The sequence below is a fragment of the Typopeltis vanoorti genome, chromosome 4, assembly GCF_054136105.1.
Source record: "Typopeltis vanoorti isolate ZY-2024b chromosome 4, IOZ_Tvanoo_1.0, whole genome shotgun sequence".
Taxonomy (NCBI): Eukaryota; Metazoa; Arthropoda; class Arachnida; order Uropygi; family Thelyphonidae; genus Typopeltis; species Typopeltis vanoorti.
This window is the reverse complement of record NC_143552.1, coordinates 47,653,976-47,681,680: the sequence shown is the minus strand read 5'-3', so window position 1 is coordinate 47,681,680 and position 27,705 is coordinate 47,653,976. Positions and strand designations below refer to the sequence as shown.

General features: G+C 35.6%; 1 protein-coding gene across 1 annotated transcript in view; it reads right to left on the bottom strand.

Annotated features, from left to right (window-relative positions):
- Window positions 1-27,705, bottom strand: part of LOC150107283 (transcription factor COE2-like) — a 142,585-nt gene that overhangs the window by 90,648 nt on the left and 24,232 nt on the right. Inside the window, exon 2 of the mRNA XM_090391773.1 lies at window positions 4,599-4,752. Within this exon, the coding sequence (XP_090247899.1) occupies window positions 4,599-4,752 (154 nt within the window). The remainder of the gene's footprint in view (window positions 1-4,598; window positions 4,753-27,705) is intronic.

Sequence of the window (27,705 nt, the reverse complement as noted above, 5' to 3'; positions counted from 1 at the left end):
TCCGAACTAAAATCTTTGCGAATCCTATCTAGGACGCTGTTACCTTTATGAGGGCTGTTCAACTGAAGGTGAGTTAGACAATCGCATATGATGATGGTAGGGTTTTTCTTCCTGAAAACTGATTTTCCTTCCGCATAAACAGGCAATCTGTTTGCAGCGCAATTAGTATAGACCAAATAGCCTTCGGCATGTTTATCTTGATATTGCAATACTTAAAAGACGCGTTCTCTGTCTAGTATAGGTAGTCCGTACCTATACTAGGCAGAGAACGTACAGTTAAAAACAGCCGTCAGGCTAGTAATTCCCTTTATCCGATACTAATAAAAGGCGAATATACGGAGACTGCTGAACAGAGATCATGTGTTAAGTGGTGTAATATCTAGATATTTCATGCCGAAGGTGTGTAACTTTGTAATCTCTTCCTCACTCTAAAAATTTGCCTGCTAGTAGAAAATAAGAAGTGTGTGTGTGTGTGTGTGTGTGTGTGTGTGTGTGTGTGTGTGTGTGTGTGTGTGTGTGTGTGTGTGTGTGTGTGTGTGTGTGTGTGTGTGTGTGTGTGTGTGAGTGAGTGAGTGAGTGAGTGAGAGAGAGAGAGAGAGAGAGAGAGAGAGAGAGAGAGAGAGAGAGAACAAGATACAATACCATGATTTTGTATTGACATTCAGTATAGCGCTTTTAGCTTTTGGTTTATGCCAAAATTTCATTCCCAGTTGAAGAATTATGGAGGGAGTTTTACAGTACATCTGTACGGTTTAGTGCATCGAATCATGATGTAGGTATATTTTAGTCTATTTATCAAAAGGAACAAAGTTATGTACCTCAAAAACAGCAATACTGGAAAAAGTATGTCGAAATCACAAATGTTGCTGAAACTATCTTAAAAATAGTCCACGCTCTGGTACTCTTTTTTTTTAATTAATATTTGCATTTTCTTTAGCAATAATGGATACATTTCAGAATATTAATATTGCGAAAATATTATTTAAACTACCTTAATGATATATAACATCAGATTTATTCTTTTTTATTTTAATTTTATTTTTATTTGTTTACGGATTTAAGAAGTCGCCATTATGGAAAAGGATGAGCGGAACGTTGAGATGAATAAAACCTCGAGCGCTACTTCACTTAGCACTATACGAGGGTGGTCTGAAAAGTTCTTGGCCTCGACCATAAATGGCAACACTATCGGCAAGATTTTTTCTTTTTTAAGTTGGTACATCTGTAATAAGCATCCATGTGAAATTGCAACCCATTCTATCATGTAGTTTGTTTTATACAGCTGTCTGAAATAAAAGTGTCTGTATCCCTTGAAATTGATAATATTGTGCGGTTATAAAATTCTTTGTAAAAGAAGGTTTAACGCCAAAAGAAATTCATTCCAAGTTCATAAAAGTTTATGGACACTTCTTCTCTTTCATTTTCGACAATTAAGAAATGGACTGCCGAGTTTAAACGTGGCCGTACCAGCCTTGAAGGTGATCCACGTTAAGGACGTCCAAAAAGTGTAACAACACCACCTGAAATCATTCATCAAGTGCATGATATGGTATTGGATGACCGGAGAGTCAAAGTGCGGAAATTGCTGAGACTATAGGCATTTCACGATGGAAAAGGAAAATAATAATAATCTACCCTTCCTAAAACCTTAGTAACACGCCTTCGTAATGGTAATCTTTCCTTCACTGTATATAGAAAACCAACTCACACAGGCAGATACATTCACAAACCGTCCACCCACTCCCACCACATATTTTTCATGAAGAATTGCAAATGAAAAAGCTTTGTGCAAGATGGGTGCCGCGCTTGCTCCCAGCAGATCAAAAACGCACTCGCATGAAAATCTTTGAACAGTGCTCTTGGAGCGTTTTAACAAGAATAAAACTGATTTTGTGCGTCGATTTGTTACTATGGATGAGACTTGGATTCACTATTACACACCAAAATCAAAACAGTGGACAGAAGCCGGTTGTTCAGCGCCAAAGAAGACAAAGTCGGTTCCGTCAGCAGGAAAGCTCATGGCATTGGTGTTTTGGAATGCTAAAGCCATTTTGTTTATTAATTATTTTGAAAAGAGTAAAACAATAATCTGGGAATATTATTCCGATCTTTTAACCAGACAAGACGAAAAACTTCGTGAGAAAAAACTCGGTTTGCAGAACAGGACAATGCATCTGCCCACAAAGGTGTTTTGATGGGAAAATTAAGGGATCTACATTATGAATTGTTGGAGCATCCACCCTATTCCCCAGATTTGGCTCCCTGTGACTTCTAATGTATCTCTTCCCAAAACTAAAACTCTTCTTCGCTGGTCAGCGTTTTTCTTCGAATCAAGAGGTGATTGCAGCTGTAGAGGGGTATTTTGCAGATCGTAGTGAGAAGCAAAAGTGTTGTCGAACCACTACAGGGACGGGATAATGGCGCTGGAGCATCTCTGGAATAAATATATTAGTCTTAAGGGAGATTATGTTGAAAATAAAAATAATTTTGAAATCATAAATTCGTTTTTTTTTTTGTTAGGCCGAGAACTTTTCAGACCACCGTCGTATCTACACTACCGAGACAGAACCAATGCTTGTTGAATGGTAAAGGGATCCATACTACTCGATCGCATGAAATAGGAAATATCTGAGAAATATTTACAAAAGCGCATTATCTTCTTGAGACTTTGTTGTATCCGCTATTTCCCCCGATATTATATCCATTAACTTACTTGTAAGTATAATGAAAGGAAGCGTCTCGTGATCCCATTCTAGAGGAAGCTGGGAGGAGAGTGTGTTTTCTAGATATAATTATTCAGATCATTCATCGAGATTTTGATAAAGTACAGTTCTGGTTGAAAGACTTATACGTTGGCCATTCATAACTATTATTTTTCACTTGGGTTCTCCAGTCTAACTGCCAAGACCACCCAGTTTAGCCCACTAGGAGTCGTCATTTAGAATCTAGGCCCGACTTTGGTTGCCCTTCTCTAGCCTCATTTACCCAGTGTTAGTGCCTGCGTGCACATAGCATTATTCTGTGATCCCTGATGATGGCAATGTAACGTTGACGAAATATTTTTCTTCTTCTTCAGCTATCTGAACCTCAATGTTCTTTGCTGCATGTACCAACTTTTTCTACTCCTTTCTGTCTTGAGCTCTTGCATTCCAGTCCTGGATTCTCATTTCAGCTGTCTTTTTGGATATTATTCTCCCAAAGCATCCGCGGTCTACCTCTGGGTCGCTTTCCGTGGTTCATCTTGGATGCTTGTTTAGCCATTCTTTCAACATGTCCAAGCCATCTCAATCTGCATGCTCTAATCTCATCAACTAGAAGTGAGGATCTATAGAGTTCATATAGTTCTTGATTATCTCTTCTTCTCCATTCACCTGTTGTTCTATCTCTTACAGGTCCATAGACTTTTCTAAGGATTATATTTTCAAAGATCTGTAACACTTTTGCATCTTGGTCTGTTATGCTCCAAGTTTCTGCTCCATATAAAACAGTGATTATCTTGTATATTTTTGTTTGAACTCTGTTTGATGGAATTTTGGAAGATAATAAATGATGTAGTGAATTATAAGATCTATTGGAGGCATGTATTCTAGCTTTTATTTCTGTACTAATTTTATTATCTCGAGTAATCATTGTTCCAAGATATTTGAAAGAGGCGGCACTTTTAAATTTCAGGTTATAATGTTAACTGGTCATTTTCCCATTGATTGTGATTTCTGATTACATTTAAACATTCAGTTTTATCTTGGTTGATTTGTAATGATAGTTTTTTCAGCAACATTTTTGATATATTGTTCTGATGTCTTTAGTGTTTTCTCCAACAAGGTATATATCATCTGCTTATTATAACATTACTGTTTTGTTTATGTTATCTTTTTATGTTCTAATTGCTCGAAATTGCCAAAATATAGGAAGTAATAATTAAAGTTATTATTAATTAATATTTAGTATACGGTATAATTTCCTGAAAGATAATAGTTAAGATACAGTACAGTCTTCATGGTAAATTATTGACAATCATTGAATTAATTTATAAAAACTAGGACCGTGTTTGATTCTTATGAATAATTCTCCTCCTATCTTCATCCATCTAGGACGGGTTGAGTCCCCTCCTCCTAATGAGGGGGTTTACTGGTATTAATGCAGCCGGTTCGCCACTCCTCTGCTGCATCCCTAGGGAGGTATATTTCTGACTGTATCCGTGTGTTCACGGGGAAGGTTTGCCTGCTTGCGGGATGAAAAACCCCAGATAAACTAGAGGGAAAACCCTGCTGCCCAAGACCGGCTAATTTGGCTATAGCTGAGGAAGATCCTTGAGCTTCTCACGTCTCTGACGAGAATCGAACCTAGGACACTCCTTCCCCAGGCATATGGTTGCGAAGCGCACAGCCACTAGGCTAACCGCGCGGACATATGAATAATTATATTACAGAATATTGAACATTATGAATTGGGCTTTAACAATAATATTTTAAGAAGTGTTTCAGTTGTTTTCAGATTGTTTCGCTTTCCAAGGCGAAAGAATTGTAAGAAATTGGGTAAAATAAGGTTATGATGTTCAAGAATCTTTCATTTTGTTAAAATAGCATTAAACGACTTACCAGGTCATTTTCCACAAAGCGTACGAAAGACGCCCTTAAAACCTCAACCAGTTGACCTATCCTGTCGAACAAGGCAATACTGAACTGGAAAAAGTTGCTTTTTCGAAGTGTTGAGGGAGGATACTTCTCAAATACAGCTTTGCCGAGACTCATACTAAGAAAAGAAACATTCATTGATAAATATATGCTATCAGTGCACTTAATTTTGCAAATTCTTTATTTCAGAAAAGGATTAAATTATCGTTTGTTCAGGAGTTTAAGGTAGAAATTAATGAATTTAATATTTCTATCGCTTTCCCTTCACCGATTAAAAGTGTGGCGAAAAATTTATTTTCAAAGAAACCAGCAGCGATGTTTTTTTTTCCATAATACTAATCCCAACTACACGAATGGTGTAGAAATCTGTACCACTCATCGTTGTCCTATATGAACTAAGGATTAGATAATCCGCAATCCTCGTTCTAGAGAGAGCAAACATGGACCTTTTTTAAGTTTCAGACCTCCAGTAAGCAGAGATTATTTCACAAGTGATAAAAATCATCTGCCATCGAAGACATTCACAGGTCGAGATGATATTGCCAAACATTGGCAATATCCTCTCGACCTGTCTGGGGTTACGGCAAGCAGCTCTGCAAGAAACACGTGCGTTATAGCAGTAAATTGCATATCTTCAGGTTATGTAGAAGAAAAACTGTCACCTATGTGAGCTGGCTAACCTACTTTTAATTGAAAATACTTATAATTTGAACATGCATATCGTTTTCAATTTTCTTTAACTGGTTATGTATAGCCGTAACCTTTACTATGGCGCAGTATAACTTTTGTTGTTTTTGTGCCAAATAAACCAAACCAAACAAAATGTTGCTATAGGCTGCACGAAGGAAGTGCCTCAGTGGTAAGATCAACGCCTTTATGTAACTTTTCTGTGGTCTCAAGAACTGTTTATAATTGGTGGGAAAATAATAATAATAATAATAATAATATATTATAGAAAGAAAATTTTATTTAAAGCTTTTAATCTACCCCTACTTTCTAGTGGTAATTATCTTGTTTTTCTTTTGTGGAATTTTGTATGAAAGCCCCTGAACAAGTTGGCCAATCACTGTTATGAACAAGAGCTTCTCACCAGACTTTATATATATATATATATAAAATCCTTCAAGAAAGGATATTGTTCTTAGTTTTTTTGAGTATATACCATTCTTGTCTATGACCTCTCTCGTCCATATAATACAGCGTTCGGTTATAAGTAGAAAAACTGACATTTAAAAACAAATTCATGATAAACCCGTGTATTTGCACTTACCATTTATTAGCATCGCATAAACATTATCCTCCCCCATTTTTTTTTTAATTGTGGATTAATTTTGCATTAGTAAAATTAGACAAATATATTGTCTACAATATATTTGTCTGTTTCGGCAGAATGGCTGTTCTTGCTACTTAGGATGATTGCTACCAGCATGTTTTCTCCCTCGCCAAAAATGACTGCTGTACATAGATTTGGTCACCTTTGTTTCTTGTGGATGAGGAGGTGGAGAGGAACCAGGTGACAGGCCTATGGAATGCGCCTTATTAAAATACAGAAATTGGTTAACAGGCGAAAAAAGATGTGATATGATTGAGAGATAAAAAGTACTGAAGGGTTTCAAGATTAACACAGAGAAACGTTTTGAAGAGGTCTGGTGGAGAAAACCGGGGGCCATCCTTGGAAATTGAGCAGGAGTGTAGTCAGCAAGGGTGTGAGGACTTTCTTGGAGAGTAGTGAATGAATGGAATAGGTTGCCAGAGTCTGTTGTAAGTGTCTGTTGAGCTGAAAGCGAAGTATGATAGATATTGCGCAAATGTTTGATAGTGCTTGGCATAATATGGCCTCCCTCGATGAGTCGACAGACTCCATTGCATTGTCCGTGTAATAATAATAATATATGTGTTTTGCGACACAGTTAGTCATTTCCCTTACTTAAACATTCCTTATGAGATTCCATTCTATTCACAATACGTTCAACCTTTCTAATTCTCCCCTGTGATATTTTTGGCCTATCTCTTACAATAGTGTCTTCAGGTATTTAGCACTAGTCAATATTTGAAGTCTCGTAAACGAAATGAATACAAGTTAAGATAATACTTATGTTTCTCACCAAGAAGGAAATTTACAAAAAAGAAAATAAAATAAATAAAAATTAGTCTGCAAAGAACTGCAGTTGACAAAAAACAGGAAAAGTCTGTAATTATCTAGGAAGAGCCATACGTCTTCTTAAACTCTCTTTTCAAAATTCGAACCTTTCAAAGTTTCTACATGACTTTACAGGCATGTCTTCTGCAGGAAAGAGGTATTAAAACTTTGTCTTGGACTAAGTCTTGTTATATTTTGAGGAAGTTTCCTTGTGTACGTAATCCTGTTCGAAAGACCAACTCTAACCACTCGTCAAAAAAATTTTACCCTTGATAACCGTTAGTCACAGGAAGCGGCTTCAGATATACCCCTATGAAAAATTACAGCTTATTCTAATATTTATATTTTTAAGAAAAACCTAGTAGTAGTGCATTCTGTTTTTCCAGAATGTATGAGAGCCTAACTTTTGATTGTTTTCTTGCATTTCATTTTTTTAGTCGAACAAGGCGACGATAAAACACTATGCTGTTTATTAAGATCTCATTATTTTGTATTACTGTTAATAAGTTATTTATATAATAACTTTTGAACAAAAAATATTTAATTTAAAATTTATTGAATAATAGTTGTCAGTTTAATCCGTTTCTTTTTACGATGCTCTGGTTAAGAGTCGCTGTTCTGAAGTAATTTAGTGTGCCGTATTAAATTTACTGGACACCCCCCCATCCTGAAGATAATTCAGCACACGCGTAAAGTACAACCACACATATCTTGCGCGTGTGGTAGCTCAGATGTAAAAAGGTGAAATGTTTGGTCCTGCAAATAAACCCTGCTTATTTTTTTTTTTTTCCTTTTGTAGGTTAGGCTATGTACCAATGGAAATATAAAACAATGCCAAATACATTCAAAGAACTTCCTGACATATTTAATGCTATAAAAATAGGAAAAAAAAAAAACAATATGCATGTATATTGGTTCCATCAGAACGTAGGATTCAAATAAGTGAGAAGTCATATTCCGATGTTTTCCTGCCTCTAGTACACCGCTTGATGAATAGACTTTCAGTGGCAAATGATTAATTTTATATCTGTAAAAAATCTGACGATATCGGAGCACACTTGATGTTTATTTTACTTTGTGGTAAGTGATTTTTTTTTATTATTATTATAAAAGACCGAATTAGCGAAAAGCAATTTGGAATAACTATAATTTAAAGATATATTCAATGTACTATAAAAAGTTAGCATTCGCGAATTATGCAAATATTCAGTCACATTGTTGTTACAAACAAAAAAAAACAAAACACTTCAATCAAAAAATATAATATAATGTAATTTGTTTTTAGTTTGTAGCATATCTTTTGATTAATTCTACATAACCAAGTGGAACACCAAATTTAAAAATATACCATACATTTTTAGTGCATTTGTTTTGGCTCCGAAAAATTTCCACAAGGCCAGACTTTTGAGTTATACATTGCTAAAGTAATTTACTCAAAGGTGTGGAGAGAGAGAAAAGCGTTAACTGCTAGGAGATAAATGTCCCAAGTCTCATTCGAATTAATATTTGAATATTTTCTCCAAAGAAATATCTAATTTCATATAGTTTGTTTTCAGCTCATGAACAAAAACTATCACCAAATTGATCTCTATTAGTAGTAAACTTAGTAGTAGCAGTATTCGATATTATAAAAGTAAATTTCGAAAAGTTTTCTATCAACCATATTTCACTGGTGAAGATATGAAAATGGAAAGATTGCAAATTTGCATCTAGAACTGTTTCAGTCGATTATTCCTTGCGGGTAAATGTGAATTTACCAGAAGGAATAATCGACTGCTATCGTTAACCAAAATGCGCTGAGTCAAGGCGATTCCATCAATGAACATTTTTTAAGGGAAAAGATATTGATAATTGGAATGAAGCTGAGATAACATAATTACCGAAACTTAAAGACTCTAATATTTTTTTCAAAACACTGCTGATCTCAGAACCATGTAAAATATTAATCTTCAGTAGCTTAATTTTCATCGTGTTACGAAACACAATAGTACTGTATTTCTAGCCCAATAGTTGCATGAAATTCGGTCACTATTTGAGGAATACACTGACGTTTAGCAGTACTCGTATTAAGATAGCGGGAACAGCAACAGAGGTCTCGTGAAATCAAAATTTGGAAGAATATTTTGTATAATTTAAGGCTGTAATTGCTATCTAACATATTTAGTTTTAAGGTGACCAGCATTTACCTGATCATGAAACGGTGGCGTTACTCCTAATTCTGCATTGGGTTTTTCATACTTGCTTTCCTTGTATTAAAACGGCAACGAAGAGATGTACAGTAGTTTGAAGGAGAGCGAAAATGAGTTTGACCGTCTTGGTGTGAGTCCCACTGATGCAGGAACTTTTCATGTCAACTCTCAAACGCAGGGGGTTCCCAACATTTTTGTTTCCTAGAGCACATTCTAAAATACCGATTGGGCGACGGGCACCATCTATTTTTTCAAGCAAATTTTTTGAATTCTTTTGTTAAATGAATACATACAAAGTTTACATTATAATCAAATGTTTTATTACTTAAAAGTTTACATTATATAAAAATTTAAATATATATGTAAGTTAGTGTGATTTTTGGCATTGCATTTCATTGGCCAGTGCTTCATAATTAGGAGAATATGATGATATTCCAGTTCTTAAACTGGAATGAACAACTTCGAATGTGCGTCTGCTTTACATTGCAGCGTTTAATACTCATCATGTGTCATTAACGCATGCGTCATATAGCATGCCATGAATTGTTGTGTGATTATTTCAAACTATACGGCACACGGTTGAACAGCGGCGGGCACACACAAATTGGTTGACGGGCGCCATGGTGCCCGCGGGCATAGGGTTGGGAACACCCTGCTCAAACGTATTGACAATGTATACCTATATTTGAGGGAAAAGGCAGAGCCAGAAACCTGAAATTGCAGAATTTTGAATTCTTGTCACTGAAGGGGGTGGGGATATCGGAGGTTAATGCAAGAGCAAAGAGAAGTAAATGATAAAAATAATAATAATCATCATCAAATTCCTGATATATACCTTAAAAGGGTGTACAGGATATGATAGTACTACATGAAAAATTACATCATTACTAACCCCCTATCTACAATTTTCCTCCAAATCAGTCTGTTACTTGCCAAGACTTCAACATTATCAGATGTTATATTTCTATCTTCTAAGGCACTTTTAACTATATCAATCCACCTATATCTTGGTCTTCCTCTGGGTCTCTTTCCTGCCAACCTGGCAGAGAACACTTGTTTTGCTAATCTTTCCTCTCCCATTCTGTTTAAGTGACCGTACCACCTGAGATTAGCTCTGCTAACGCATTCCTGGATGCTGACAATGTCAAGTTCTTTTTTTTTTCTGTAGTAAAGTGAAAATCTGATCCTGACAGCCTCTATTTGGCCTGAATCCAGCTTGTTCTTCAAGCTTCTCTCCCCAAATCCTTCTCAACCGTTTCTCAAGTAGACTTGCATATATCTTTCCAGGAACACTCAATAAGGAAATACCTCTGTAATTCTCGCATTCAGTTTTATTTCCCTTTTTATATATGGGTACTATGAGAGCTCTACTCCAATCATCTGTAATTCGTCTCTCTGTCCAGACCTTCTGAACTATGCAATGCATCTACTGTAAGACTTTTTATACCTCCATACTTGAGCATTTCTGGTCGAATATCATCTACTCCTGCTGCCTTTCCACATTTCAGGCTTTTTCTACTTCAGGTATGGATATGTATTCCTGACTGCATGCCTCGTCAGTGTTTTTTTACCACTGTGCTTTCATTACTGCTTGATAAAAATAATAAATTCCATAATAGGAGAATGTCAATAGCAAACGTCAGAGTATTTTTCTTTTTGGAGTATTTAAGAAAACAATACCAAAACACTCACGAACGGCAGAGAGTTTAGAAATGCATGGACGACCAGAGCATCTCAAGCAATGTGCACAAAGAATATACTGTATATGGTAGCATAATGTTAATTACGAATATTTCTTGTATGCACAGGTGACGATTTTTTTTACTATAATAAATCATCCGTTTTTGTCCTTTTTTATACTATTTACTTTTTTAGTTTGTCCATAAATTCTATTTAGTGTCATAATTATTGTAACTCCCTCTTCCTTCCATGCGGAATTGGTATCCTGGGATCTTAATTCGTCACCGGCAATTTTTTTTTCTTGTTGCCCTTCTTTAAAGTTCAGAATTTAATCAGTCTATTCCCCCCTCCCCCAAAAAAACCTCAAATTTAAAACGATTTATAATGAGCAAAACAATTTAGAAAATTCTTCAAATCATCATGTTGAAATATGGCTCACCTTATGCGAACATTGATTCAACAGTTTACTTTAAAAAAAAAAAAAAAAAAAAAAAAAAAGCGTAGAAACTAAAGGTCAAGAATGGCAGCAGAGATAAATTTAAATTGTATTGATCTGACTTTATAGTACCAGAAAATGTGGTCTCTCTGTCTCTCTCTCTTACCTGACTTTTCAAATAATGTCTTTTGTGTACTTAACTAAAGAAATGCTTTCTCCCATTTATAGCACAAAATGTATTTTATTTTAATCTGAACCGCTGAAAGTGATTGTTTTCTGTACTGTCTATTTTGTTTAACATTAACGTCGTATAGTATGTAACACCGTGATACTAGGTTTTATTAGATTAGTAGCAAACATCGAAAGAGAAGCATTGAATAAATAGGATTTACAAGACCCTTTTTCGACAGCGAGTCTGACGACGCACTTTGAAAAAAATGTTTAGGTGTCATCCTTCCTCTTTCTTGAACTGATGACAGATCACTTTGTACGGCAAGTGCAATGTACGCTAAATGACTGTAGTTCTATAGTGATGGCAGTGAAGTATTATCATGTGCTACAATAAATCATTATTTCATGCGATTGCAGCAAAACTTAAATATTTGAGATCAATTATAGTTGATGCCAGTAAAATATAGAAACTGATAACATCATCCTTTCAGGAGTTCAAGTCGTCCACAGCTATATGGGTTATAACTGAACTGTCGAACTCCATACATTGGATTCCGCATACAGGCTACTACATCCAAGCCAAACACTACTTTGAATAATTATGGGGGAGGGGGGGGGGCTGACTTGCGCGGTGCCCATTCTCTGTAATGGAAGATCAAGCCATCGATGAATAGTTTGGAATTATGTTGTTGCTTTTGCAATAGATTGCAAACTGAAATAATCCTCAAGTAGAATTTTTTTCAGTTTCTGTACACAACTTCCTTTTTGATCAAGAAGTACAGATATGTCATTTTGATTTTTGGGTATTCATGGTTAAGCCATATTTTTAAGAATATAAGCTACTTTTGTGGTGATTTCCTGAAGATCTGATTTGTTTACGCAAGAAAATCAATATCATCAGCAAACTTTAGATGGTCTATTCTTCTTCCTCTTATTGTCACTCCAATATCGCAGCTGTGCAGGCTTCGTAATGTCAACATATTCGAGAAAGTAGTTAATGTTGGTGATAATTTGCATGACTGTCTTACTCCACGCTCCATTGGAAAGGGAGTGCTATAATTCCCCTTGATTTCAGCCATCATTTCAGAAGATGAGTACAGGGATATTCAGTCAGTCATATTATTTTGTTGTCTATTCTGTAATGTTGCAGAATTTTACAAAGGGCATGCCAAATAGAATCAAAGGCTTTTGTATGTCAATAAAATTATGACACAGTACTTTATTATGTTGTACATATTTTTCTCTAATCACATGGAGCGTAAATATATGGTCAATTGTGCTCCCTTTCTTTCTAAATCCAGCCTGAAATCTTAAAATTTGAAATCCATTTTTGCTTCAATACGTGAGAGTAAAGATGTCCAAAAATATTTTGCTTGGGTGACTGATGAAGCTAATTGTTCTAAAATTATTGCATTTTTTTGATATTTCCTTTTTTTTTTAATGGGAATAAGGATAACTGTGCACCAATCTTTTGGCAAGATCTGAGTGTTCCACACCTGCTGTCAAATTTTGTGGAGTGAACTAACAATGCTCCCCCCCCCCCTTCTTTGAGTAATCCTGTTGGAATATTGTCAGTTCCTGCTGTTTTTCCCGATTTTGATGTTAAAAGGCTTTCTACTTAGAATAATCACTGTTCTCTGTTATCATTAGGACAGTTCTCTCTAATTTTTTTTTTTTTTTTTGTCCAAGATTATTATCACACTTGAATAGTTTACTTGAATAATCATACCATCTTTTCAATATTTTTTGTAATCAGTAATATTTGTTCCAATTATCCAGCTGCTACCAACAAAAGGCTTTGTTAATTTCTTAATTATTTGGTATGCTATTGTACAGCTATTCTTCTGAAGATTATCCTGAATTTCTTCGCATTCTTTGGATAACCTTTTTTTTTTTTTTTAAACAAACTTTACCTCCTTTTTAATCTGTCTGTTCGGATAATTATACTGTTCATTGTTATTCAGATTAAGGGGATATTAAATCCCACATTGTTTTAAAGCCGAATAAGAAACTCAAAGATTGGAATCAGAGAGTTTCATGCCGAATATAGTAAACTATAATAGTTTCGGCGATTACTAGCATGAGCTAATGCAAGTAGTCCTAGTACGTAGTACAATCTCGGGCAACTCATCGCAAAGGTGGGGAAAGTTCTGATCGCTATTCTTGGTATTTTCCATAATGTAAAAACACATTTCCTAGGAAATGTATGCTGTTATTACATAACTTTCCCCAACTTTGCAACGAGTTACCCGATATTGTACTTCGTACTAGGACTACTTGCATTAGCTCACGCTAGTAATCGCCGAAACTTTTATACTTTACTATATTCGGCATGAACTCTCTGATTCCAATCTTTGAGTTTCTTATTCGGTTTTAAAACAATGTGGGATTTAATATCCCCTTAATTTGAATAATGTTTATATCGCCGAAATGAAGCCTATTGGCTCTTTATATTTAAGTAACTTAATGGTTGCACCTGTTTGACAACTCGTATAGCAGAGTATATAAGTTCTTTTCGCTATACCTTTTGTATCTAGTTGGTCTAGCTACTCACTGATGAAGCCTCAAAAAAGGCTGAAACCGGTGGGGGGCTATTATGAGTTCGCTCTCTTAAGGTTTTTGCCTTAAGGGAGCAATTTGAGTCTCCGGGGCAAGTGTTTTCCGGCACGGTCCGGTGAGGGGCTTTGTCGGTGAATGCTTTTCTTCGGAATTTGAGCGGTTCTGCTGGCGTGTGGGTGGAAGGCCATCACTGAGATGGACGGTCTTTCGCCCACGATTGAGTGGCCTAGGGATCGTCCGAATTTTTAGAGACGGCTTTACTTATTCATAAGGCTGAAACCGGTCTGGGTAGTGACCTCCCACCGTAATGTAATAACAGCATACATTTCCTAGGAAATGTGTTTTTACATTATGTAAAATACCAAGAATAGCGATCAGAACTTTCCCCACCTTTGCAACGAGTTGAACGAGATTGTACTACGTACTAAGACTACTTGCATTAGCTCACGCTAGTATTCGCCGATACTTTTATAGTTTACTATTTACTATATAGTTTACTATATTCGGCATGAAACTCTCTGATTCCAATCTTTGAGCTTCTTATTCGGTTTTAAAACAATGTGGGATTTAATATCCCCCTAATTTGAATAATGTTTATATCGCCGAAATGAAGCCTATTGGCTCTTTATATTTAAGTAACTGTTCATTGTTGTTTCCAATGTGCCGAACTGGTCCACTGATCACAAAGCTGCAATATTTCGTGGGTAATCCAAGGTTTATTAATACTTAATTTTCTTCCCAGGATATTTTCAACTGCTTCAATAACTGTCCTTAAACTGTTGATAAGAGGTATCATGACCAAGAGAGTCAGCAGAGATTCCAGAAAGTGCAGAAGCACGATTTGTTTTAAACAATTCTTTAGTGGTATTTGATTCTAGTTGCGCTTAAACGTTTTCACTTATTTTTCTCGTGGGTCTAAATCCAAATTTCAGCATAAATGTTACTATGACTAAATTATGGTCACTTCCAGTATCAGCACCGGGAAAGATCTTGTTCTTGGTGAGTTTATACAGGTTTTATAACTATAATCAATTATATTCCGTGTTCGTCCATCTGGGGAGATCCAGGTCTATTTTCATAACCTTTTTATACGGAGAAGGTGTGTGTTATGGTGAGATCATTCTGCAAAGCAAATTCTGTCAGTTTCATATCCCTGTCATTTGTTTCTCTTAATCCAGAAGCGCATACAACGGGAAGAAAATTCCTTGCTATATCTAATCTGATTTTTGCATTCCAATCCCCTTGTACTATTAGAAAGTCTTTCGTATGTGTTTCACGAATCATGTTATTGATCTGGTCAGAAAAGTGATCCACTTCCTGATCATTATACAAAGTTGCTGTTGCATATACGTGTATGATAAATATTAGTAGTTTACGCTTTAGTCTTACTACTGCAAATCTACTGTTTACAGATTTAAAGTCTATGACACAGTGCTTAATATTTTTTGGATGAGGAAAAGTCCTTCTTGCCATCCTTTTGGAAGAAATTTCCTTCTTCTGTTGTTAATTCTCCAGATTCTGCCCATCTTGTCTCACATAATCCAATGATGGACCATTCATAGCGTGCTAATTATTGCTGCAGAATCTTGAGTTGACCACGTTGCTATAAAGATCTAACATTCCATGTTCCGATCATAAAACTGTTTTTCATACGAAATTCATGTTTAAATATTTTTATATGCATGGAAAGGTCATTGCATTGTCACTAGTAGCACATTTTTATCTCTTCTGGTATCTCCAAAAGATGATGCGGACCTTGTTTGTCCTGACGACGACCGAGCTAGCATGACATTCTGTAAGCTTTCCTTCATATCTAATAGTGGGTAATTTAAGGACAGGTGGTATTCATCTCCTCTCCCTTGTCTTCGCCTACTAGGCGAGGCGAATATCCAATAGAGAAGGCGGACTCCCACTGCATAAGCGAAAGGAAATAGTAGAATAGAAAAGATTCATCCCTAGTCCTCGAATACTGTAATAGCACTTGGGGGGGGGGGCAAGAAGAAAAGATAGAAAGTAGGGTAGGACCAGTTTACAGATATACTATGGTACACTAGATGAAATGGTATAGTATACCATTTCATCTAGTGTACCATAACCAAATCCCAGATGGGGAAAAAAAATCATCCCGTAACTTTTGAAATACAATGCAAAAAGAACCTATTTTAAATATTGCTTTACTTCTTTTTTTATTACGATCAGATTATTAAATAGGATTATCAAACCGTGGCAGTGAATCTTAAACTAAGTATTACAGTGAGTAACTGACAGACTACATATGTTACATTAATAACAAAATTCGACCTTCTTTTACTCCAGTTCTAGGTTGAATATTATCAGCCAGGCACTTTTATTCTAGAAAGCTTAGTCAGGATATAATATGCCAGATTTTGTAAAGTTAAATCCAGTTAAAAAGCACTAAAGCAACTTGAAAATAACGAAAAACATCCAAATATGGTCAGATTTTGATCATATTTGGAAGAGGGGATCTTACTTAAGATCCCCTGAAAAATTATGATCAGAATGAAGGTGATGATTTTTTTTTTCTTCGCAAACATATCTAAAAGGTTGCATCGTTCATTTTATAGTTATTTCTTATGTTGCTTAAATTGTTCTGGGAAATTCATCATAATTGAGCAGGAAATTTCCTTTCACAATTAATCCCTAATGATCTATTGATTTTAACTAGTTCAGAATATTGCAAGTGCTGGCATCACATCGTACATCCGATTTCGACACATAATTCTTTGCTTTACTTACGTCATCCAAAAGTGTTCTCTGTTAAAAAAATAAAAGTAGTGAATAACTGCAACGATATATGCTATGAAGTAAATACGGGTTTATTAACAAAGAAATGTTTACAATATGATATGTACAACCACAACTATCGGTGGAATTTTGGTCGAATAAGGAATTAACGGTGGTAGGTTACGTTGTTAAACACTGTTAATAAACATCGTAGAGACAGTTAAAACACGCAGCATTCGACCAGAACCAAATCCAAAAACAAAACGAAAATTCGGCTTGTTCGGATTAATTTGTTCGCTACTGTTGTGTGTGTGTGTAACTTATTTAAAATCAATTAATTTGATATCGAATGTATTACGTTTATGTTCTAGTTCATTCTTACTTCAATTTTTCCTGCTAATCTCTCAAAACGCCTTACGTCGCATTAAATCGCTCAATGTTTTCCGATTACTTGTAAAAACCAGAAGAATGTATCAAGGTTAGCTCTTCATATTTGCTTCATTAAACCTCAAAGTAGTAATCAAGTTTTTGTAATGAAGTAAATCTGTAAGTTACACCTACTCTTTTTACGCGATACATACGTTCCTAAAAAATTACGCGTAAAAAGAACTACCGACTCCATAGAAAAAGTGAAGATTGGTTCCAAACCAGAAATATAAGCAAAATAATGAAAACAACAAACATTAAATTCGTTAGGATCATAAGATTTTTATTTACATTTCATGGAGAACACACATACATATAATGAATTTTAATAACTTAAAAAAAAACATATTCATTTCAGTTGTTTGCTAAGGATTTTATAAAAAAATTATGTTATTTGTTATCAGTTTCTGACAATAAACACGAAAGCTTTTGTTTTCGTGAGACTGTAATATCACCAGAACTACTAGATATGGTATTATCGTCATCGACTTCCGCCTCAACTTGTGGAATTCTTCTTGTCATGTCTTGAACAAAAGTACCACTGGGTGTTTCAGTCGTTTTAGGCATGAACTCAGTTATTAATCGCTGTGTTGATGCTTTAGATAAGTCGCGATATAATTCTCTGTATGAAGGCATTAACAACTTAAGCTCACGTGAAACTTCCCAGCACGTTCTTCATTTGGATCATGTCGGGCAAAATAATTGCCTAAATTGCTGGCCAGTTTAAGACTTCTTTAATTATATCAGCAGTAAAAGTAGGATTATCTTGATCGTTATCATTAACTTCTTCGCTTTCAGGAGTCTCAGAAACAATCTCCACTATTTCGTCTTCGCTAAGAGGTTTATCAATTAACAATTCTTCGATATCTGCCGACGTAAGATCATCGAATCCTTCTCCGCCAATTTCACATGCCAAACTTATTATATTGGGGAATTCTGCAGTATGATTGAAGGGAACAGGAGCATTCTCTTTAACACATGCGGGCCAAATAGCTTTCCAGCATGCATTCATAGTTTCTGGTCTCAATTCAGATAACGATAATCGAACCTGATCAATACAATCCATAATTGAAAATCTTTTCCACACATCCATAAATGACAGTGTTTCATCATCATTTAGCTTGTTCAAAACGTACTGAAATGTTCGTCTGACATAATGTTTTAAAAGTCGCAATGATACCCTGATCTAAAGGTTGTAGCAATGATGTGGTATTGGGCGGCAGAAAAAAAAATTTCACATTTGGGTGTTCTATGGCAGGATGACCGGGTGCATTATGGAGAATCAAAAGCACTTTAAATTCGAGACCCTTATCATTCAAATAGCGTCTAACTTCTGGCATAAAATGTTTGTGAAACCACTTAGTGAAAATATCAATGGTCACCCAAGCTTTTTTGTTGGCCATCCAATGAACTGGCAATTTTTGAAAATCTACGCCTTTCATTGGCCGTGGTCTTAATGATCGATTTATGATCAGTGGTTTTAACATCCGATCTCCTAAAGCGTTCGAACAAAATAGGAGTGTTATGTGACCCTTTGTTGCTTTGACTCCACTAACAGTTTTTTGCATTTTTGATACGCAAGTTCTGTTTGGCATTTTTTTTCCAGAAAAGGCCGGTTTCATCCATATTCCAAACTTGTTCACGAGTGTAACCTCCATCTTCAATTATTTTAGCAAGTTTTTGTGAAAATGCTTTAGCAGCTGTTTCATCAGCAGAAGCCGTTTCACCTTTACTTTTTATATTATGAAGAGCATGTCTTTTAATAAACTTAGCCAGCCAACCATTACTTGCATGAAATTCATATTTTTTCCTCGATTGAGATGAAGTATCTGGCTGCAGTTTTTTAATCTGTTCATAAAATCTCAATGCTGATTGCTTGATGGAATTTCCGTCAACTGGCATTCTTTTTTGTACATTTATCTTCTATCCACATCACTAAAGCTTTTTCGGCCTTTTCTAGAACAACATCTCCTGTGTATGATGATAATTTCGCACTCGATTTTGTACCGGAACATACCGCTTTTCTAATAGCCTCTTCATTTTTCTTTATAGATCTGACAGTTGATTCACGGACTCCAAAAATGCTTACCCACAGCTGTCGCACCTTCCCCAATTTGAAGACGATCTAAAATTTGAATTTTTATATCCAAGGAAACGGCTTTCCTTTTTTTTTTTTTTTTGTTAGCGGCAACATCATGTGAGGACTGGATTAAAATCTTCGGTTAATGAAATGAAAGTTTGAAAATTACATATAGCTTACCATTTATTATTTCTTGGCAAAATTATTAATTTCATAACGCGATTTTTATTTTGATTTCACTTAAAAAATGCAAAAAATGCGGTAACTGTGTTGTCTACTCAAACACCAAATTCAAACTGCTAAGAACTGCTTTTTTATGCGCAGTCAGTTATGTAATTCGAGGAATTCCCAATAAATGAAATTCGTAAGAATTTAGAATTTTCTTAATTGAAACGAGAATGCAATTCTACAAATTCTTAGAATTTTCTTGAATTACGGATTATTTCCTAACTTAGACTTTAGGTTGGTCTCGTAAAAGTGAATAAAAATCGCGTAAAAAATATTTTTGATATCCCAATTCGCATAACTCCGAATTCTCGTAACAAAAATCGCATAAAAAGAGGTTTAGGTGTATTCTGTTTATTTTTCTTTATTTTCTCTTTAATTCTCGAAGTATCTCAATGTCCATTGTTTTAAAAGGTAAATTTATGAATCTGAGACTATCCATAGAAGAGTGATGAGGTATTACAGAAATATGGCATTATGAGGATATCTTCTAATTATAGAAGCGAGATAAAATAAATTAAAAAAAAAAAAAAAACACCATGGCGCTATGTACTATATCGATTTACAATCTTTAAAAGGATGGGCGTCATATCATATAAAGAAAATAAGACTGCACGGAACGGTGCCTGAAAACTGGAAGAGATATTCAGTCATTTTGCTGGTTAATAACTGCGAGAGGTACTGCTTGCTTGCTTGGCTATTATACCGGGAAGCTTGGTCCCGATTCGTGGCCCGCAGTTGCTTTATCTGCCAGGCATTTTCCTGTTCAAGAGCAAGATATTCCAGATTCCCAATATTTTCTCAACCTTCAAAATTCCATGTCGTACTTACCAAAAAAATTCCATGTCGTACTTACCCCCCCAAAACACACACACGCACACACACACACACACACACACATATATATATATATATATCAACATCTCAGTCCTTTAGACTACTTTCAGATCACAGATGCGAGAACCCTGGCTGGCAGATTGCTAAGAGTCAATTCATGTTGAAGGGGAGAAAGTAATAAGGCGATGTACGAATTCGTCACCAACACGCGAAATCGCGCGCTTTATACGTAAAATTTCCCAACTGTTGTACAAGCAAACTAGTTACACTTTAAAAACTAGAATTTTCATAAAAGAAAAGCTCATTTTCTGACGTATAATAATAAACACTCATCCCACGAAACACATTGATACCCTATTATCGGAATGGATTAGCCTTCTGTCATGCGCAGAAGTGTGGAGTGATCTCGCATTTGTGGTCGGACAGTACACATAATCCTTCGCTCAAGCATCTTATTACAGGCCAGTATTACGATCACAGGTTTATCGGGTGAAAACTCGATAAAAATCATGTCACCTTCGGTTAAAATGCCTTTTTATATCCGAGAGAGTGTTTCTCGGGTCAGCGACAAAAATGGAACCCAGGTCTTTTCTAACCAAAGAATGTATATTGCATCATCCATCCAACTGCACTACGAAGGCGCCAATCTTTAAAGTTAGTCAGTCTAATCCAGTGGTTCTCAAACTTTTTGAAGTCGGGGCGCATTTAAAATCCTACAAATAATTGTAGGCGCACTATATACAAATTTCTGAGAAATATGTTATAATAATTATATATTATTATAACATATAATAAACATATAAAAAACCGCTGTTAATTAACATAATAATGATGTGTTGACAAAAAGAGCGGTATATCCGTAATGAAAAGGTATAGTAGAGTAACTATTTATTTTTATATCTGGACACATATTTCTCTGAATACCACAGGGCGCACCCGGAAATCTTCTAGGGCGCACCCTTTGAGAACCACTGGTCTAATCTAACGTTTTAAAAACGTTATCTCAATAGTATAAAATGAAGCATATTGGTTAATTAAGAGTTACTGTTCTTGTATTACGTTCGTTATTTTGCGACATTATCAAGTTGGTATGTAGTCTTTCATATCACGACTTTGAACAGCACGAGGAATAATCGCATGTATTACGGTATGCAACAAAGTACCATAACTACTCCTTTAAAGTTAGAAGACACAAACTTTACCGGTCAGTAAACTCTATATCTACACGAGATGATCATTCCGGTATGAATACCATTACTAAAGTGTTCCCCCCCCCTCTATGTAGTTATGCACCACTCGCTCCATGTTATGAAAAGGTTTATTTATTTAATGCACTGTCAGTACCGTAATGATCTATAAAAGAATATTTTGTTTAGGTCATTTTCTACAACTGCCTAAATATTTCTACCAGTCATATCTGCTCTTTCATTATTTTTGCAAAATGACTCCATTTTTCTGACTTTCATTCACAATTCTGAGTTAGCCGCATTCTACTGGCAACATAGTATTATCAATGGTAGTACTGTACTGACATCTGATATTTATTTTCATGACTGAATACCACTGTGAAAGAAATGAATCCGAATAATGTTCATGTTATGCCGTCAGTGAGTGGAGGGCACAATGTTCAAGATGAACTAGCTTCCCACCGTATAGGAGTAATAGTAACAAGTTGCACGAATTATTAGATCCCTTTTGGCAATTGACAATTAAACATAAAATAACGTACTATATTCCGAAATCTGTTAATAGAACTTGCGACTAATCATAATCGTTGTATTGCAGTTAATTCTGTTTTATTTGATCTTCTTGCTTTGTCCTGAATTAACATTCGACAGTCATAATCTCTAAGTGATGTTTCCGTTTCTCAAATACTAGAGGAATGAAAAAAGTTGTCCTAATGAGTAAGTTATAAAGTTTATTATTTTGATTACTGACAACTTGTTTATGACTGACTTTTACTGTATTAAAAAAAAGTGAAAGGGAAGCGTAGATTTTTGTCGGTTATTTTGTGTTTGCGTATGACCTTCCAGGAATGGCAGCAGAAAAAAAGTAAAGATTTATAAATCCTAAATTTTAAGCTTAAAAAAAAAAATAACAGACACTTTGAGCATTAGTAGCACAGCGCTTTAGCAGATACCCTGATGCAAAAGCATAAACAATAAATGCTGTCTGACCAGGAAATTAGAAAATTTGGCCCTTTCTTTGCATCTGGTTTAAACAGAAATCCATACAACTTAAGGAAAAAAAACTTTATGGCCACTTGTATTCATATCTACTATAGTTACAAAGGGGGGGGGGGGGGAGCCGCATCGCCTTAAGACAGGAAGCACACGATAAATAATATCAGATTTGCATAAAGCCTGAAGGGTATAGAAATCTCTGAAAATCTATTTGGTTATGTAGAGCCAAACAGGAGCAACATGAACCTCATCAGAAAACTGTTGTATGGGAAAAGCATGAAATATTGTTGAGTTTCGTGAATTCAGGTTCACAATTTTACACACATTATGCTACTCTCACCCACGAGAGTTGTTAACCTATAGTAATTAGAACCCTGGATTCTAACTACTATAGGTTTTTTCTCAATCCTGAGGCTGAAGCGTTTTTGAAAGATGCAAAGATTACATACTTGAGAGAGCCTACTCTAGAGAGCGAACATAGTACCTTTCGAGCCACTTATAGCTTCCATCCATTAAAGTCTTACTGAAAATGATCTGTTACTTACTCCCATAAACATCTGTGCCACGGGGGGGGGGGGGTCGAACCTACACCTGTTGGTTTACCTCATTGGGAATCTTTGTCACCTAATGATTTGAGAGAGAGTATTGGGGAAGAGCTTAGTGTAGGGAGATAATCTTCTACGTATTTGGCATCTGTAATTCCATCATTTTTTCCGGATCTTTTAATTATCTTGGTTTCTACGGTCTTTCAGTTGTAATATTGTAGTTATGATGTCAATTATTTACAAATCTAATAACAAGAGCAAACTTGATAATGTGTGCATTATTTTTATGTATCCTGAATAACATACATCTGTGGGATATGTTTAGATTGCTTTGAATTTTAATCTTGCTTTTTGTGAGCAATGGCAGTTACTCCGTTACACTCCACTTATTCAGACAGTTTATCCTATAGTTACTTAGCCATCGTTGCGCACAAGACGGTGATACTATCGCTAAGCAGCTTTTTTCTAGAAATAAAAATCATGATAGCAAAAAAAAAAAAAAAAGAGTGAGTCCCGTATTTAACTATATAAGCAATTTTTTTTTTTTTTTTTTTCATTGACATACTAGTGTATGTGTAGTTCGTCACTACAAATTATAACCTACAGCTCCAGATTGCATCGCTGACTGAAGTCATAGAACCCAGAAGAAATCAGATCTCTTTGCAAAGAGAACTAAAGTATCCGAAATCATTCCGCTCCTTCCCCCCCCCCCCTCCCAGTTCATAATTATGAACTGGAGTATTCCACTTACTGGGAGTTGTTATGCGTTTCTTTGATGATTGCTTTCTGGTTTGACATTGGAATTATATGAAAAAACAATTCAGTTTTATACTTATCGATCGAAGCTAGCGTCCTCTCATAAAGTGAAGGCAAACTTGATGAAAGAGCGGGGAAGGAAAGCTTATTCACAGCTCTGTTTACATTAAAGTGGTCCAAGTCGCACCAAAATAAAATATCTTAATGTTATTCCTAAACAAGCTAAAATCAATTCTTTTATTTTTCCTTATAATTTCTTTTTCCAAACTGGGGAAAGCTTTTTTTTTTTTTAACCAAATAGACTAGAGAACAATCTCTCAGATTATATGATATGCCTGACAGAATGAATGCGTAAGATTTTTAGATCGCTCTTTCATAGCTTGCAACAGTAATATCGGTAACCTAAAATAAAAGTAAATTATTAATTCCTAAACAAGCTAAAATTATATCCAATTAATATCTCTAAAACTTTCATGTAGCTGCCTCTGTATTTTCCAACCTTTGGCTAAAATTAAGTACTTACTCTTTTATTAAAAAGAGTATTAATTTTGATATACCTGGATATGTGAAGGTAGTGATGGCATAGTATTTGGTAGATGACTTGATAGTTAGCTGAAATAATACGCGATTTTGGAAAAAATCAGGATTTGGAGAAAATCAGCTGCTGCCTGTTTTCTCAGATTCTAATCTGTACGATTCCTTCAGTACTCATCCTATATCTCCCCATCTCTTTCTCAACGGTAGCTTTCTATGTAGCCCTGGATCCCCCCCCCCCCCGCCATGTCCAAATTCTCAATGGCCATCGTTCTCCTGTCATTCTCTAAACGTGCCCATATCATTTCAAAGCACGTACTTCTATCCTCCTCGCAACAGGCTGTTCAACTTTCATCTCTGTTCGAATATATGCATTTATTAGACGATCCATACGGGTAGTTCTCATACTTCGTCTGAAGTAATGTATTTCCATAACTTCTACTTGTCTCCTCTGGCTGTTAATAAGTGGCCAGCACTCACATCCATAGGCCACTATACGCTCTGTAAACACATGCCACGGCATCTTCTTAGTTTTCCTTGAGACCTTATGACTCCATAAAATACCATTCATGGTTCTAATAGCCTGCTCGTGCCTGTCTTGTTCGAAACGCCATGTCCACTTCACACTGGCCGGAATTATCCATCATGGTGCCAAGATATTTACAGGCATCCACTGATTTTTATAGTTCCCACCTCGAACTAGTAGGTAATTAGTTAGTTTTTAACAAATTAACTTGCAGACCCCAAATATACGTATCCAATAATTTTCTCATCTGGTATTCTATATCCTCCTTGTCCTGTGCGAAAATTACCAGATCATCAACGAAAATGAGAATGTAGGACTTGGTCTCCTATGGATGTAACCATTCCATCGCATCTGTTACAGTCATCCAAACCCGCATCCAATTAGATCTTAAACAACGTTGGTGACATACAACATCCTTGCTTGTGTCCGTTACTAGTAGTAAATTCTTATGTAAGCTTGTTATCAATCTTTATAGCAGGCGTAGATCCCCGATACATTCTCTGCACCCATTTTATACTGTACCTTCATCTACTCCTGCTCTCTTCAATATCTGTCACATTGTCTTCCTTGGGACAGTATCAAGCTTTCTCCAGATCTACAAAAACTAAATGGAGCTCTTTATTCCTAACAATTTTTTGAGATTTTTGTCGTAAAGAAAGATATTATCCATGCAAGATCTTCCTTCTCTGAAGCCAGATTATTTTTCTATTATTGGGGATGTCTTAAATTCAATTGTCCCTGCCGATTCGACCAAATAATGAAAATAATTAATAATAATAATAATAAACCATGTGTATTTTAAGAAGTCAAGACTTAAAAAATTAAATAAACAAACAAAACTGCACTGGAAGCCACAACATGACCGAGTACTGGTTTCTTTGGGTTTAAAAAACTCATGAGCTTGCTTCCTGGTTCATAATATGTTAAATGGAGTGGGGAGTGGAGTAGTTTATCTTATTTAATTGCCATGGGGGAAAAACAAAAAAAAATTTGCTATTTCTGGTTGATTATATCCTATTAAATATTATTTTTGTTTTTCAGTTCACAATTTTGGGTGTTTAAATCTGCTTTTAGTACTTAACTTTATTTGATGAATATATGAAAAAGAGATTGTTTCGATCCATAGTGGATTTCTTAGAGTCCACATTCGCGTTTTTGGACACAAGCCATTGGGTACGTGCGTTTTTATGTGAATAAATAAAACTGCACGGGAAGAGACTAGAAGCCCTGCTCAACCAAACACGATGCCTTTTTTACTAGCCGCGTGGCAATAAACAAGATAAATTACAAACAGGTTTACAAATATCCATGCCACAGTGGGATGGATTCCGTGTCCGGACAGTTCATCGCAGGAAAAATTCATCTCGCGAACTATTGATCGCTGAAAAAATTCACCAAAAAATTGAAATGATATTGCATTGATACCGATATTTGAAAAGTAAATACTGTGCAAGATAAATTTCACAAAATATAATTTTATTATGTATCTATGTATTAATCCGCGCGGTTATCCGAGTGGCTGGTTGTTTCACAACCATATGCCTGGGAAAGGAGTGTCCTGGGTTCAATTTCCGTCGCTGACATGAGGAGCTTAGGATCTTTCTCAGACACAGCCAAGTTAGCCGGTCTTGCGCGAGGACTGCAGGATTTTTCTCCCCAGCTTATATGGGATTTTTCCTCCCGTTAGCAGGCAAACCGGCCTTGAGAACGTAACACTTCTACAGACATAGGATACACTGGGAGGCATAGGCCAACCACCTTATCCTCGTATAACGGTTGCGGTTATAAGGAATAGAAACCCTCGACACCGTAAAGGTAAAAGAGGGAAAGATCTATGTATTATTTATTTAGATTTTCATAATATTTTTTATTCTTATACAATGAAAGTAATATTTTATTGATGGGTGAGTTTCCTAATTTCTGTTTCTTTATTAAAAGAACACGTAAGAGCACAGTAATAACTTTTAATTAATAAGGTACAGATATTTCATACTAAAACTAATAGTACATCTTCAGCGTTTCAAACAGTTATAGGAATGGAATACAAATAACGAACATTCGGTGGATCATCTATTAAAATACATTGTTGCCGCGCGCTAGGAAATGATAGAAAATGATAATTAATTAATATTTAAGATAATTGATTTTTTTTTTAATGATTACATAAAATAAGTCTCCCAGATCTTCGAGAGAGAGTTATTTCGATTTAAATTCGGTCGGTGTAAAATAGCTTCACAGCTTTCTTTAAAAAGGCGTTCATATTTGAATCCTTTTTAAAGAAAGTTGTAGTTCTCAAGGCTGGTTTGCCTGCTTTACGAGATGAAAACCCCCAGAATAAACTGGGAGAAAAACCCTACTGTCCACGTCCGGCTAACTTGGTTATGGCTGAGGAATATCTTTCAGCTCCTCACGTCACCGATGCGAATCGAACTTAGGACGCTCCTTCCCCAGGCATATGGTTGCGAAGCGCACTGCCACTAGGCTAACTGCGCAGACTATGTGTTTGTTAAGCATAATTTTAAACGGGAAAAAAAATTAAAACTGTTAAAGTAACATCCGTGTGACTTTACTTTAAAAAGGAGAAAATTAACTTTGATATCCACCCCATTTTGAAATACTGCATATGCAGTATGCAGATATCAAGTATTAAATATGGCTTGAATTGATTTTTTGCGTCAATGAACACCGCGTAAATGTGGCATCTGGCTAAGGGGGAACTCTCCTCTTATGTTCTTTGTTCTTAATGATAAAGGTTGCATCTCAGACTATTATTTATTTTTAAGTCAGCAGAAATAAACATATATATTAAAAAGCTTGTCTCGTAACATCGTCATTGAAATCCTTGAAATAGATACCAGTCATCAGTTGGAATAGCCAAATATAATATTTATTTATTTAATATTACTTTATTCATCAGAAAGACTTACGGACTTCACAATAGATGCATCATAGGATGGCATATTAGTGTCCAATTTTGAACATGTATGGATGTGACTTTCATAAAAGATGGAATCATCCCGAATCAGTAGTGGAAGCAAC